This window comes from Pseudochaenichthys georgianus, chromosome 13 (assembly GCF_902827115.2).
Source record: "Pseudochaenichthys georgianus chromosome 13, fPseGeo1.2, whole genome shotgun sequence".
NCBI lineage: Eukaryota > Metazoa > Chordata > Actinopteri > Perciformes > Channichthyidae > Pseudochaenichthys > Pseudochaenichthys georgianus.
This window is the reverse complement of record NC_047515.1, coordinates 24665220-24681955: the sequence shown is the minus strand read 5'-3', so window position 1 is coordinate 24681955 and position 16736 is coordinate 24665220. Positions and strand designations below refer to the sequence as shown.

The following is a 16736-nucleotide window of genomic DNA, read 5'->3' as shown; positions in this document are numbered from 1 at the left end:
AAGAGACTGGATATATCCCCCCCCCTCTCCCCTCTGGTCGCTACAATGAGGGAAATAAATTACGGGCCAAAAGTTGTATTTACAAGTATTAAAGTAGTAAAGTAAGCAGAGGACACCAAACCAACTGAGACCTGTCTGTCCGCTGCATCTATGCACACCCTGTACCACACACACCTACACCACACACACGCACATACAGCTCCTAAAACAGGCTACAGCCGTTGTGTATTTTATTGTGAAGCACTAAATGGTTTTAGAAAATATCGACTCTTTGTTTGTAGATATCTACTAAACTACAGCAAATACAGAGAGTAATGTAGGCCTGTTATACTGAGTGATATATATTATACACACTGCTCTGCTTTCTGCACGGACCTCACAGCTGTTCTCACTGTAAACATCGCGTCGCGATGAAAGCAGTTAATAAAATAATATCCAGGGGATGCATGAAGAGCTGTCATTGGCTGAGATAAGTCCGGCCCTGCGTCACGACTCTTTGAAACATCTCTGTTGCCGGAAATGCATCCATGAAGGAGCCGTGGAGGACCCATCAGTGTATCCTCGGTTATAGCTCCTCCAGAGAGCCTCCTCGACGCTCGGTCCTCGAAGTGCATTTAGAGTAATGAGATGTCCTTCAACATGGCGCGCTAAAATTAATTTCCGGGTCACTACCGGAGGACCGAGGAGTCGAGGAGGGGGATTTGATGAAATGAGAAAGGGCCCTGGTTGCATCATGCCACTATCCTGCTGCTGCTCCTGTTTCCGAGAAACTGATGGAGTGGTGGGAATTTCAATTTTTGTCATGAATATTAACAGATCAAACTTCACCAATAAAATGTCTGCACGTTTAGTTACTGCCCTAAATACAGTGATGTGTTACTGCTTATATTTGAACTATCAACTTTTTGCTAAATAAAAGACCATTTGCTCAAGGTTGTACAGCGCAACGGTGACACCTGCTGCTGACACAGAGGACAGGCGGTTTAATGGAAATGGAAAGCGAAAGTTGAAGCGTTAAGAGGAAGCAGTGACTCAGCAGGGACCAAGAAAAACAAATACAAATAAATCGACTTTTCACTGCTAGAGTGTGTTACATATAAAGGAGTTTTTTTTCAACCTGACAGATCATTCACCTGTTAAAATAGGCCACACAAATATATATTTTTTACTCGGAATATATGTTAGGATATATAACCGATTTGGGACTCTTTAAGTCAAGGTCAAGTGAGGACAACACACCGTTTCTGCAGATAGTTCAATTAGGTGTAACACTCTTAAACATGCGTTTATGACCTGGCAGATTTGACTTTTTAAACTAAATAGGCCCCACTGTGTTATTAGAAATACGTGGACATCAGCCCTGTCCGATGATTCAATTGACTGTTACAGGTTAGACTTCCAAAAAGTCACTGTGTTGTATTGCAAACATATCTAGTACATTTAATATTGTGTGGCATAGTTAATCCATCCTGCCTTTCCACAGACACACAGTGAAGAGAACTGACTATGCCTTGTACATTTAATAATTGTAATTAGCTATTTGACTGAAGATCTGCATGAAAAGAGAAAGGAGTTCGGTTAAGACTTTTTCCATAATTCATTATTTGAGTCACTTTTCCAAGCAAAACAGGGCTTTAATCCTGTGATTGAAAGTATCGTTTGTTATTTTTATTTCTTGTAAATGTAATCTTTAAAACAATTTTTAAGTCATCACCTTTTGACCTTTGGATGAAATTATGATGCTATTATTCAGTTTTATGACAGAAGAAAAACTAATAAGTGAAAATAATTGATATGATTTTGAACATGTTCATGAGTTGCAATCTTTTAAAACCCTTCAGGGAGAACGAGCACAAATACCTCACTACATATGCATGCTTCACAAGCACACAAATAAACTAGTTCCTGTAACATCAATAGAAATTATGAACTAAGTTTCAGGCAAAAATATCATTCTTGAACCCTGAACGTAAAAATGAGTAATAGAAACATCAAAAAAGCATTGCATAGACATTTTAAATCACACTTGAATTTTACTATAAACATGAATGAATCAAAATGTACCAACATGGAACCCTCTTTCTTTCAGGACTTACAGCACTCACAATTAAAACAAGAGACACTGTAATTCTTCCAGCCACACCTGACACTCTCCACCGTGTCCGTCTAGGTGATGGTTCGAAATGTGAACGTGAAACAATTTGGAAATCAGACGTTCAGCCGAGGGGAGAAATTAAAATTAGACTTTTAAATTAGCTATTGTTAGACATATTTGACATAGGCATTAATAACATGACAAGCTGAGACTCTGTACAGTTTGAGGAGATACAAAAGAATGTTTCAGTGACTAAAAAACAAAAATCAAGTCATTGACAATATTAATATATTTATATTAATACCAACAAGGCTGTTATTTTTTATGTTCAGCTCAGAACATTAAACATTTGTTTAAAATTGAGGGTAGTAGTCACTGTCTGGGTAGTGTCCTGTAGGGTCGTCCATCTTGTTTCCAGTCACCACCTCCCCTTTTCGTAACTTCTTCGTGGCTCAGGATCTTTCCAGTTTCCTCCAGCACCACTAACCAGTTTACAGGCATCTGAACACGGTGCTCACATGGAATGAAAAGAAAAATTCACAAGGAATCTACACCAAAAAAAAAAGCTGCTCGGACTCGGAGCCTCTTTTCCACTCGTATTAAAAAAAAAAAGAAAAAAAGTAGTATAACTGCAACCAGTTCCCTTCCAAACCTCTACTCCAAGACATTGTTACCCTCTGAGAAATCAAACAGAATACAGTACATCACGTTTGGTTTTACTTCACTGGAACTGCAAAACGAGAGGGCGGGGAACAGAAATAAGAATTTAAGTCTACACTGAATATGACTTCTCTGTGGATGCACACAGAAATCACAGGGAACAGTTGAACTGCATTTTTTTTTTGTAGTGGTGTCCATAACTACTGAACGAAAAATCCACTTCCTGCCTACATTTCAAGTCCTCTTCGCCCCAGCACTGAGGGTAAGGGAGGTAAATAATGGCGGTGTCTTGCTTAATCGTTCTTCTTCTCCCCCTCTGGTTTGTCTGTGACGGCGGCGACGGGAGCGGTGTCCGTCACTGCCTGGTCGTCCGTCACTGCCTGGTCGTCCGTCACTGCCTGGTCGTCCGTCACTGCCGGGTCGTCCGTCACTGCCGGGTCGCCTGTGGCGTCCATCACTGCCAGGGGGTCCGTCTCTATCGGGTCGCCCGGCTTACGCTTCACTCCGCTGGTGCCAAACTCGTTGAACCTGTTGGGATCAACCCGGTAGATCCAGCGCTGGTAAAGATAGATGAAGAACACCACGTCTGCAGGAGAGGAAACAGGTTTTGTCCAGTCAGAAAAAAGTATACTTTCAAGAAACTAGTCCCTCATTAACAATATGTCATCAAGTAAAACATCTACTTAGCTGTAGGGGGTAAATGTAGTCCTTAAGTCAAAATCAAACTTTAATTTATTGCTTTATGTGACGGAGACATTGCATTTTAATTCTATAGCTGGAAATATGCCAAAGTTAGCCAGAAAAGGCTACATGTGTAATTCTCAGGCTAGAGCTGTAGAGATTAAATCAATTCTTTCTCAATTTTGAAATAAAAACCCTCACTGTTTTAGTGTTCACAAGTTTGATTTGTAGTGGTAATAACCAGGCTATTCATCTTGTGAAGAAGGATGGCAGTTGGCACAGTAATTGTGTAAAAATGTATATAATGCTCATGAGCAAGCTGCACTAATGCAGAGTTCACATTTTATGGGAGGTAGGTAACGTATAACTAGAATATAACATGTTAAATTGTATAAACTCATACATTTGTTCAACCTTTTTTAATCTAGTAAAATACATGTAGATCAGCGAGTACAAACCATCTCTGAGGCATCCTATCCTGTACATCATGGGCATCTTGATGACGAAGGCAAACAAGTCATCGATGAAGGTGTTGAGAGCCTTGTAGGTGAGCATCCTCCATGGGAGGTGGGCCACAGACTTCATCTTATAGTTGATAAATAACTGTGGCGTCATTGTAATGAAACCTAACACCCAGAAGAGAGAGAGAGGAAGCACTGGTTAGAAACATTTTTACACCAGAGGCAATTTATTAGACAACAGGCGACATAACGGAGTCTATTAATATACAGTGCACTAGCAGAGGCTATTGGGAGCTGGATATGTAACCATGATGCAAGTGTGAAAACATCCACTTAGAGACAGGATAATTAAGTGAGACAATTATATAATCAGCCACATCTCTGGCCTTTAAATATGATGTAGATGGACAGGAAATTATCCTAGGGTAAAATCAATTATACATTAAGAGACTAAATATAAACATTATTTCAGAGGGAGGGTTAATACATAAAGAAAATATGTTGAATTTTCCCGGTGCATTTACTACTAAAAATAGTGTTTGTGTGCTGCTTTATCAAATCCATGTTAACAAAATCTGTAAATAACAGATGTAATCCTATACATCATCTACCCATCCTATATTTTCAAAAACACATTTTAGACAACCACTGTTAGGATTCATTTTCTGTTAAAAGCCTTACAGATATCCAATATTTGAATTGAGGTAATAACATGCCGTATAAAAGAGTGTTCCCAGCCTCATTTCATATATATATATGAGTATTAATTCTTATATATTTGACTTACCAAAGGTTAACAAGAAGCCATAGAGCATGCTGAGTACCCAGGAGTACCAGCCTTTGTGCTCTACGTACAATATACTGTAGACCGCATAGCAACCGAAGATAGGGTAGAGCAGCCACGACAGGTACCTGAAGGCCATCTGTTCACAAGAGAAAAGTGGGCGGTCAGAAAGGGTTATAAGAAATTGACTTACAAAAGCAAATAAATTAGTATTACTTTAAACAAGACATGCTTATGATATTTGATCAACCCCAACAGAGACGTGTGCATTTAGCCTTGCCTTTTTGCTCAAATAACACGTCCCTCATATGTGATTTACATATTATCCCCTAAATGTCGTTTTGAAAGCATGGTCCTCTGAATGTGACCAATCTGAAGAGTGCAGTCTTGGTTAAACTTACGTCGTCGAAGATTTTGGTTGAAGACTTCACATATGTTGACTTGTCGTTGAATTGCAATCTTGGAATCAGTCCCAAAATTTTGTTCTCTCTGTCCAACTGGAGAAAGATAAACACAGATGGTTACTGGAATATCGTTATGAGGGCACAACAAGAAGCAGTTATGTACAGATACACTGCATGCGGAATTGCAGTTGGAAAAATACACATACACTGGTTTTGGGATTAATGCAAGTCAGAGATGGAGTACTCGAGTGCCGATTTTCGGGACTCGTGACTTGACTCGGACACTGAGCGACTCGGACTCGTGAATTCTCACGCACGATGACTCGGACTCGTGAATTATCGCGTACGCTGACTTGGACTCTGACTCTTGAATTCTCGCGCACGATGACTTGGACGCGGACTCGGGAATTATCGCATACGCTGACTTGGACTCATACATTTTTCCCCCCACGATCACTCGGACTCGACTTGTACATTGACTCACTGACTCGAGCACATTTTCTCTGGAGTCTGATGTTCTCTATCCTGGTGTGTGCACCTGTGAGGCGAGTTCACGGACTGGGCCCCGCTATTCCAGTCTAAAGATGTCTAGAGACACATAAATAAAGATTCAGCAGATAACACGAAAGCACATGGCTACTTAGCATGCAGAATGAGTCATTTTGCATGCTAAGTAGCCATCTGCTTTCTGGGGCTAAATCTTTATCAGTATATGATTCAACTGGTAAAAGTTCCTTCAAAATAAGAGCCCCAATCTTTTTACTATCAAAATAAAAGTGCAAAACGAAAACTTTACCCTAGGAACATATTGGCATACAAATATAATCACTTCTCTAAAAGGTAACTCATTTTACATATAGTTTATTTATATATAATAATAATATTAATATCAGTAATAAGCTTTATATTTGTATAGCACCTATTATAAGAATTGTAGCCAAACTCGCTTCACAGCAGTTCAATAGACAGATTAGTATAACATGACAGGATAAAAGCAATGTAGAGGAGCAGCTACATTTCAACACATATTTCCACGAAGATTAATGCATGAAGACTTGTGACTCAGACTTTTCTTAGGTGACTCGGACTCTGACTCGAACACAGGTAATGATGACTCGGACTCGACTCGGACACTCCTTGGGTGACTCGGACTTGAACACAGGTAATGATGACTTGGGCTCGACTCGGACACTCCTTGGGTGACTCGGACTTGGACTCGAAGAGTGGTGACTCGAGAGTGACTTGGACTCGTGAATTGGTGACTTGACTACAACACTGATGCAAGTACACAACTTGACCACAAATATATCACTGCTATATAAATGTGATCATTTAAATGCAATAAAGTTACCTTTTTATACAGTTAAACCAACAAACTTATGTATGGTAAAAAACAAGTGTTGCTCCGACTTACTTTGACGTCCATGACCTTGGTGATCTTCCACAGGTCAATAAGAAGGCCGATGAAGACGCTGACCTGCACCACAAAGTTAGTTTCGTTGTCCAGGATGTACAGCAGCACAACCCCAGACTGAAAGACTCCAAATATGATGGAGCGCACGGAGAGGCCTTCGAGAGACTGTCGGCTGTTCCAGAACTGGATATCTGAAGAGGAGATGGTGGTGAGGGGAAGACAAACTAAGTGTGAAGTGCTCAATGGAGACAGGCTTTTGGGAACTTACCATTCTTGAAGGCAAGGAACTCAAAGATGCTGTGCACAATGGAGACAACTATGGTGATTCCCAGCAGGTATGGGTTGGTTTCCAAAAGGGCCGTCTATAAAAAAAAGAAATAATGTTTAGAATCTGAAAATACTGGCTACTTTGTGCTCAAACCACACATCTAGACAACAAAGTCGTTTTAATATATCAAACTGTCCAGGTTAACATAAATAACTAATATACTACAATACAATCAACATACATTGCCAAGAAAAATGATGGTATTCCACTAGAACCTATTATGTTGCATTATATTGTATGCAAGACATTCACATTTCACACCAAGGCCATGTAATTAAGAGTATTCTGTTTTTAAATCTGTCAACAAAGAAAATCATTCCAATAAAATGGGAAAATCGCATAATGATACATCATACAGCTCAGGTTTCATTTTATAATACCCCATCAGTTATTTCTCCATTGTATTTGCAACTCAACCTTAAGGTACCTAAAAGCAAATCTGCATTAAATAACTAATTCCACGTCACCACATTAAGTCTAATGCAATTAGTTTTCTCACCTTGACAGAGTCTTGGTCTTCATCCGACTGCTCGTAGGTGTCGTCTGGTAGGAAGTTCCACGGGGATCGTGCATTTTGGGCGGCGTACAGCTGCCAACGCCACAAGGACAGTGGGCAGTAGGCGAGGCGCAGTGGGAGAGTCGTCAGGGTGTCGTTGATGGGGTAGTAGTCCTTCTGAAGGTTCCAGTAGTCATTGAAGTACACGATGGGATAGTAGTCGCCACTGACAGCATCAAACTTGACATCTAGTCGAAGAAGAACAGAGCATTCAAAAGTCAGGCTTGATGACACAAAAATAACTTCATGCAAACCAGATGAAACAGCTTTTGTAGTTGTGACCTTTTCAAATGTAGCCAATGTGCATAAAAGGCAAGCGTTTCAGTGGAAGGAACTTACGCTGATCTAGAGGAGGGGGAACAGAGCCCTTGACCCAGGCGGTGTGGTCGTCCACCATGTTGATGGTGAGGTTGGGGTGCCAGTGAGAGATAATCTCCACGGGACCATGGCTCTCCGCCCGCTGGGAGGAAACACATTCGTTTTAATATTTGACATCTGTCAATATTGATTTGACCCCGATTCATTCTATTTTTTGTATAGCTCTACTGAAGGAACAAGCTGGAATGTATTGCTGATGTGTGCTTGTTGATCTTTACTGTAACTGTAGATAGAGACTGAGAAAGTGTGATACAGACTATGTAATAATTTGCATGGAAATTAATGTATTTAGTGAACAAACAATTCCATTTCTATTCATCATAGGAACAACACAAAGTAAAATCATTCATATTCTACCAATCACCTAAAGTCTGTGATATAGCGGTCAATTTAGCAGTCTAGCATTACATGATAGACAACAACAACAACTAATAAGTCAAATTAAACTATGTACCTTGATCACTTCGGGATCCGCTTCCGTCTCTCCCGTTAGCAGATTCTTGGTCTTCATAAACTTCCTTCGCTTAAATTTATTCAGCACTGAAATAGTAAACAGTAAGGGTTAACACTTAAAAATGACCATACATTTCATTTAAGTTTCCAATGTATGCGTTTTCTACAAGTGCTTACTTCGTGATGAATGAACTGTTGCCAGTCTGCGATACTGCCCCTTGCGTTTGGGGTCTGGGTGGAATCCAGTTTTAGTGAAGTAGACGTGCATGTATATGGAACCGTTCTGCATTAAAAACTGCAAAAACACACCAAACAGGAAGAAGTGTTTTAGATTCAATCATTCTGTCATGTTCTTTGCTAACTGTGCTCTGTGTGGTTGACCGTCCTCCTCATTTACTGAACATTTACCTGTTGGTCACCTCTTTCCCCAGCTGCATATCTCTCATATAGCCCCTTCCCTTCCTCCTCACCTCTGGGATTTCCATATCCTTATATTGCTCGTAACAGCCGTCCCCGTTCTCCCCGATGTTCCAGTCTCCATAGACCAGGTCCCTGTGGAACCAGAACAGGGCTTCTGTGTTGTTGAAGTCAGTGAACACCTCATCTGGGGACAAGTACACATACAGGTCCTGTAGGGATGGTGAGAAAATAAAAAGGTGTTTATGATATATCAGAGATGGGGGTTGGCTTGTGAGTTGTTCTGAAAGAAGCGATAACACTGGGCTGCTGTAAAACTCTTCAGGGGATCAGAGTGTGAGGGATGTTTAAGAATGAACACCCTCAATTCAATTAAGAACAGGTTGCCATGCAGATAGAGGATATGGACAGAGAGGAGGGTTTAATACCATGAGGGTTTCTTTGGGGAACAGGTTCCTGCTCGGTACACTGGGGGCCCCGCCTGGAGTGCTGGGGTCAGGAGTGGACGGCCCTCGACGGAACCAGCTGCTGATCGCCCAGATTATGAAGATTCTGAATTGAAAAAAAGAGTCAGGAAAATAAGACTTGGTAAATAGGGAATACAAAAAAAAAGATAACAATTGTTGGTTGAAAATTGCCAATGTTTCCTTTTAAATGTGTTTGTAAATTTTACTGGGTGCCTTATCATAAATTACTTTGAGAAAAAAATATTGTTTTAAGACCTTTCCTCTTGATCCATGAAGGAAGGGAAAACTAAAAAGGTAGCTAATCTAATCTAACATTGAGACTTTAAGAGAGGCGCCTTTTCTTGCAGAATTAATAAATGACCGTTAACACTAGAACCGCCAGGGGTCGCTGTATGTATACCTATATCCGCCAACGGGTAAAGTTTACCCGCTATTGATTTCCAAGGTACAATGTACCATACAGAACGGTGAGTTTTGATCGCACAGGGATGACATGTATACCAATATAATCTGTGGACTCTCAGTTTTTCATATTATATGTGACCCGCTCTATCGAAATCAGTCGGAAGTCGCAACGGCTCATTTCAGAATAAACGTGGATTTACATAAAAAACGATTTTTTCAATCTGACTTCATATTGACAATTTTTAACAACACGGGGTGTTACATAACACACTTTCAGGAAAAGTCACGGACTGGGAGACGTTAATATTTTATTGAAAAAAGTTACATACAATAAAAAAACAGCTGCTGGTAAAATTGACCCGTTGGCGGTTCTAGTGTTAAAGAAACACATTTAGAAGTGAAGACATACAATGTTGCATTTTCTATCTGATATTATTTTTCTGAGTTTATTTTTTACTTATGGCGCGTTTCCACTGCAGCGGGTAGCTCGCTTTAAGCGTGCCGAGCCGTGCAGGGCCCGTTTTTGGTTGCGTTTCCACTTGGCCTAGTTTTGGCCCGGGGCTACTTTTTCACCTTTTTTCTGGCCCGACTAAATCGTGGTTCTAGGGCCAGGAACAATCGGGCTGAGTATGCTAAACTAGAGAGAGAATCGCTGGCAAGGGGGCTACAACTACAACAAGATGAACATATTTGACCGTGATTTAATTGTAATACACGTTTCAAAATGATGCCGAAGTAACAACATACTGATACCGGTTAGTAAAAACCATGAATTAATGCTTTGACAAGTCTGCAGACAGACGGCAGGCGAAAAACCCTTTAAAATGCGTGCTTTCTAAATGTAGTTTGGCTAAGCTAACGTTATATATGCTCCGACCGTCCACACTCACAACAACGGCCTATACAGACATAAATAAACCAGTGACTGTATTCGCCATGACACAGGCAGTCTGTGGTTTGTACTTGTTTAACTTTTGTCTAGTTTCTGAACAGATATAAAGAGCTGTGAGCTCTGAGTGCTAAGAGCTAATGGCTGTGTTGTTTTTTGGGGCGCTCATTGAAGATGACGTCACGGCTCCGCCTACACTGCGTTACTATAGTAACTACCCCAGTTCCAAAACTGTAATGGAAGCGCAGCATTAAAGTGAGCCGGGCCTAATAAGGCCTAACCAAACCGAGCGAGGCCGAGTTTTTTTTTTTTAAACCTTGTGACGGATGTTAAAAGCTAAATTCAATCACCGCCAGGCAAACTGACAAAACTCAACGAATCATTCGTTAACACTTTTGCATAGGTATTTTTTATATGTGATAGTTTGAAGCAATTTTATGTTCCGTCGAGAATTGTGTGAATTTTAGTTGAACTGTCAAAAAAAAAGGAAATTCTTTTCTTTCATTTACAATCAGTGGTGCGCCAGGGTATGGCTGGGGTAGGCTACAGCCATACCAAGAAATGGCTTAGCCCTACCTTAGCCCGACCATGAAAAAGTATGTTTAAGTAAGCATGTTGAGAACACGGATTGCGAAAATCTACCGGTTGTGTCCACAACACACAAACTGATCCAGCTGTAACAACAAGTGCACCTTACTGGCAATATGGTTGAGACCATTCGGCCTTATGCTAGAGGGGTGCAAGGAATAGTCTAAGTAGTGGGGGAGTTTTATACACTAAAGGTGTGGAAATTCTCTCGCGTTATAATATCAGCGCAGCCGCGGTCGGATCAAAATGCCTCCGAATGCAATTTGAATAGACCTACAGCCAATCGGAGCAACGAAACGTTGGGTCTGCTGCGTCATGCATTACTGATACGTCACATTCACAGTGAAAAGTCCCCAAACTCGCGCCGAGTAAATTGCAGCCAGACAGCAGAACTTCTAGGATTAATTGTATATTTCGGATAGATAGATTTGTTCTTAAACGCCCTCGCATTGAGGTACAAGTCGAACAGGTGCCAGAGTCACACGACCCACCTGAAGAGTGAATAGTGAGTTTTGAATATATTTTTGCAATAATGGGTCATTTGAAAAGGTGTTTTGTATGACAATAGAGACACAGGCAACCTGTTGTGTGCTATGTCAGTCTCTCTCTGTCTGTCTCTCTCTCTCTCTCTCCGTGTCAATTCTATATGCCAACTTTTCTTGTTTCTGCCGCTGCGTAGCATGTTGTAACAATGTGGAATTAGCAGAATAGGCTATTGTATTGTTTAACTCACACCTGTTGCACTCGATGTAATTTAGCTGATAAAAGGAGACTAATAAAAGCTAATAAAAGCCTCACGTGTGGCGTTTCACTATCAAGGGGTGCAATATAGCGTGTATGTTTTTACATTACAAATACTGACTTGAGCCCCACCACTGTATGGGTTAGCCCTACCATAGATTACCCAACAAAAATACTCTGGCGCCTGCCACTGTTTACAATCATATGGCAATGATGGTAATTTCTGAACAGTAATGTTTACTAATAAAAAGTTATATATTCCCAGATCATAATAATACATGTGTTTTAAAGTCTTTTGTCAATATACTATATAATTCATATGGTTAATTCAATCAAATATGTGCATCTAATAAGTGGACTTGTTATTTCCCTTCAAGGTCTGCTGGTCGGCAGGCAAAGCAGCTGCTTGCCTGAGGCCGGGGAAACCAAACATAGAGGTTTTATTCAAACTAGTTGCTAAAAAAAACTACTACACTGGTACCAGCTCCACACACGCTGTGCTTTGCATGACTAATGCAGCGCAAAATAGCCCTTACTTCTTGCTGGGGATTTTGTATGTTTGGTTATACAAACGATAGCCCTAGATATTAATATATTCCGAAAACTACAGCAGTCTACAACTACAGAGTTCTTCCACTGCAGAGATTAGACAAGTGCATCAGATCATTAAATGTGAAATAAAGCGATGATGTTTTACCACTGAAACAATAGTCTGGTTTATTTATGCTGCAATTTGCACGGAAAAAGACGAGACGACCATTTTGTAATAGAGCCAATATGGGTAAAGGCAAGCGACAGACTTAAACCTCTGCACAGAGATCTGAGGCATAGTGTACTTGAGCTAAGTAGCACCCAGCTTTTATATGAATTTAGACACCACCTTACATCTAAAGTTATATCTGTAGGAGGGGATCTGATGGAAGGGTGAGTCTGCCATATCAAAAGACAAAAAGGGACACTCACCTGAAGAGGACCCCTTTAATGACCTGCCATGCATTAGGTGGTTGTTGCGGTGGCTGCTGCTCCTGAGGATCCTGTGCAGTTTCAGCCGTCTGCACAGCCTCGCCATCTGTCGTTGCAACGGTCCCATTGCTGCTCACCTACAACCATACAGACACACGGTCAGTGTACCCAAAGAAATCCCAATGATGGCGGGGCATTGACATTCCATGATCAAGTACAATATCGAACAAGAACACCTTCACTGGCAGTAAAAAGGAGTGAATGTGAGTGAACGTGGTGATAAAACAAAAGAATATCAACAATAGGGGAAAGATAAGCCTCAATTTACTGGCGAAACTGGGTGTATGTTGTGCATCTTTAAGAAACGAAGGTTTAGATACGGTGATACACATTATATCAGACTTGACAGAATAATTTGAATAACTGAAAAAAATATTGAAGGCCAAAGATTCTCTCATTCCAGCTACTCGAATATGATGAATTGCGGTTTATCTGATGTAAGTTAAATACATTTGCATGTATACAGATCTGGTCAGAGAAAACAAGCAGTGTTTCCCCATACAAATAGCGGCGGCGCTGAAATATGCGCTCCGCCACTAGGGGGCGCCAGCCAGTTACCAAAAATAAAACAATAATAAGTGGCGACCCTTTTTGATTGTTTGTTATGTGGATTTGTAGTATTTGTGTTACTGTATGGTCAATAAAGGTGTATTTTGCTAAATCTGGAGACATTGCCACTCTATGTAGTACGTACTAGGCCTCAAGAGCCTTTCTTGTGCTGGCAGACACCTAGAAACATATTGGCGGGGCGCACTTCGCACGTGCACACACTAAAAGATTCCACGCGCTCCGCGCTTACATTTTGCTGGGCTTTAGCACCGCTGCTATGACTCCATCCTAGGGGAAGCACTGAAGCTATTCTACTATTTTATTGAAATCAGTCAAATTTGTCAAAGGTTTGCTTTAGCATGTCAATGTGGCCCAACGCCCCTGCAGCAAGGCCACATTGTATTGAAGTGACACAATACACAAGCCAAGTCAGGAGACTCTTTCCCTATCTAAACATCTAATCTCCCCCATTGTCATGAACACAAGGGAGACCAGAAGTTAGCCTCCAGAAACAACAGTATTTTCCACTCAGCAGGTTATTGCGGTGCAGAGAAGGCCAAAAATAACTGGTTGAACCTTGTAAATGTTTAGGTTTTCTGATAAGCCACTAACCCAGGACCATCATAAACTGAATTTCAAGGACATGCAGTGGCTCAAAATAGAGCTTTTCATGCTTCCTGGCCTTGTCCTTTTTTGTTTAAACGACACAAATTATATTAGCAGAGACATGTATGTCTCTGTCTCCTAGAGGGCTCAATGTAATAACCGTTAAGCACAAAGATCATTCATATGCTCAACACGAGAAACAGGGGTATCTGTTCCAGCTCGAGATAATAATTTACAATATTACACACTGAGCAAGGATTAACAATGAACCACCTGCTCAAGCTGCAGAGCAAATGCTTCACACCTGTCTGGAAGGAAGAGGGCCAAAAGTTCAGATAAGTCAGTCTTTGACAGAAGCCGAGATTGCTTTGGTAATGTTTATCACACATGGTGACACTATCTCCTACAGCAGGAAGCAAGCTAGAATGCATCATAAGGGCATATAAACAAGCATATTAAAGTCATATTGGATGCATGCGTATCTGTTTATAAAGGCTACAATGATTTTTATCTGGGCTGCAATGCTCATTTTCAAACTTTGAAGATGGTCTTTCCACATCAGACTAGTGTAAAAGGGAAATTAAAATGGATGATATCTTAGAGATGAAAACACTGATTTTGTCTTTTGCTCACCGCAATAAAGTTTCACCTGTACCCAGTAGATTTATTAAATCAAAACTGAGAACATAAAAAGAACTATGTAAATTCATTTTTTCCCCACTAGATTAATACCAGACACTTCTCTCAACTGACTCGCCACTAGCGGGCCTCAAGAGGAACATAATGGCTTCATCGTAAACTAATAATGCATTTATCCAGACATTGCAATTTCATTACAAGAAGAGACAATACGCGCATGTTGAACCCGTGCCCTAGTTTCTGCCACTTGAGTATTACAATTAGATTTGAATCAAAAAGCTAAGCATTTTGTAATATGTAGTTTAATAACATATTACTGCTGTTTTAAGGGAGTTTCCAAAATGTACAAAACACTCAAATTGTATTAAAAAAAATCGAACGTTTTTATCTGCTATTGGTTTACCCAGATGGTTGAGTAGAAAAGCAGTAAGCCTACATGTCTTTATTTAACCTAATTCTAGGTTTTGCTGCCATCTTTAATTTTTATGAGATTTATCTGCTTTGCAATGTACATGACATAAGAGGCATGACCTGGGACAAAAAAACACAACCTAGATTCTAGATTGAAAAGCTAAACCTTAAAAAAATCAAAACCAAAAAGTTTAACCAAATTCTTTAAAGACCCATTGGTAAATCATAAATCAAATGAAAAAAAAAAATCAAATGACAGGTCTGTCTTGTGCTTAATAGATTAAAACGCATAATATTTACCTAATCTTCTTCACTGATCATGTCAATATGTTGTATCACTAGAAATGTTAATAATGTGAAAGACTTCAAATTAAAAGGCAAGACAAGACAGACCCGTGGTCTGTCTCTGGAAAGTGATGATTCACTATGACCTCTGGTAACTTGTGACATTTGTCAATCCGGAAATAATTGCTGGATGGAGATGCCGTCCCAATTAACTCCAACAACTGTTATTTAACAAATGTATTTGAGCATTTTCCCAGGGTTAGCCAAATTCAATCAATCAATTCGACGATTACACTTGATTCTTGTCACCAAGATGAAATGGCAGATAGAGCTTTACCGTGTGGCATCCCAAATGAACATGGAGCTTTAAGGTTTCCCTGTAATATGTGTATATGGAGAAGCAGGTGGCTCGCCGTGAATTAGAGATGTGTCTGTGAGCTGCTTGAGACCGGCCTGGCAGGAGAAGCCGAGCTGCGTTGTTAAGCTTCAGGCCTTGTGATAGCTAACTGACACTGCAGCAGCCTCACACCGACACACATGGAGTCAACTAATTATCTTGTCACTTTTATGTAATTGTATGTCTTCGGGTGATATTTCCCCGTTAACAACTCGGCTCTCACTCCGCTGACCGGCAGGATTTATCCGCAAACAGGCAGGATGTCTCGGTGAACGGCAGGAGGGGGTCGTTTTAAAACCAACCGGCACTGACAACGTCACTCGTGTACCGATCGGCAAGACGTTTAAATGTTAACGGCCCCCCCACTCCACTCTCAAACACATAAAAAACTGCCCTTTCTCCTGGGCGTAAAATAGATAATAAGGTACTAAGTGTGTCATTCGTTTTTTTACCTCGCCGTTGCTGACGATTTCTTGAGCTGCTTCGCTCTCCTGCGTCGCCATCTTCCCTTGTCTCTATCGCGAACACACCACACTGCTGCTGCATGGGAAAATGCGCTGATTCTCGCGAGAGGACAGTATGTAGCGTCATCGCTCTGGCGTTCGTCTTCAGGAAAGTAAAGAAACTACATAAAATCCAAGCGAAATGTTACCTTTTGTTTTTATGACTATTTTCTTTATATTTCTTTAATTCATGTACCTATATACTATACTAATACCTTTATATAATGTTTTGATTTTTGAATGAAGGGCAAAAATGAAGGAAAATACATAAAAACCTACCTAGACACACTAAAAATACTGCAAAAACGTGTTAATTGTAATAACTGCAGCAGTTTATAAGGGATTTAATTTGTTGTGTATTTATTTTTGATTTGTTCATGTTTGATTTTTATTTAACCATCCATTAATTTGTATAACGATCTGGCTATCTTTCTGTCTATAAATCTTATTGGATTAGCAAAACACTATATTTGTGGCAGAACATTTGCAAAATACAAACCCAACCTTACTGTTTTCATGTCACTGTATGTTAAGACAAACTATATAAAGTAAACAACCTCAACCAATTACATGTGAAATCCTCAGTAATATAATTTTAAAAA

General features: G+C 40.3%; 1 protein-coding gene across 1 annotated transcript; it reads right to left on the bottom strand.

The window, feature by feature from the left end:
* Window positions 1–1646: 1646 nt before the first annotated feature.
* clptm1 (CLPTM1 regulator of GABA type A receptor forward trafficking) lies at window positions 1647–16184 on the bottom strand. Its single transcript, XM_034097364.1, has 14 exons — window positions 16084–16184; window positions 12685–12821; window positions 9060–9183; window positions 8685–8843; window positions 8392–8509; window positions 8216–8301; window positions 7723–7843; window positions 7327–7571; window positions 6768–6861; window positions 6500–6690; window positions 5083–5178; window positions 4685–4820; window positions 3895–4062; window positions 1647–3341 (listed from the first exon to the last, which is right to left on the bottom strand). Exons 1-14 carry the CDS (start codon window positions 16132–16134, stop codon window positions 3049–3051), a joined length of 2019 nt encoding a protein of 672 aa, XP_033953255.1. The 5' UTR covers window positions 16135–16184; the 3' UTR covers window positions 1647–3048.
* Window positions 16185–16736: the final 552 nt, after the last annotated feature.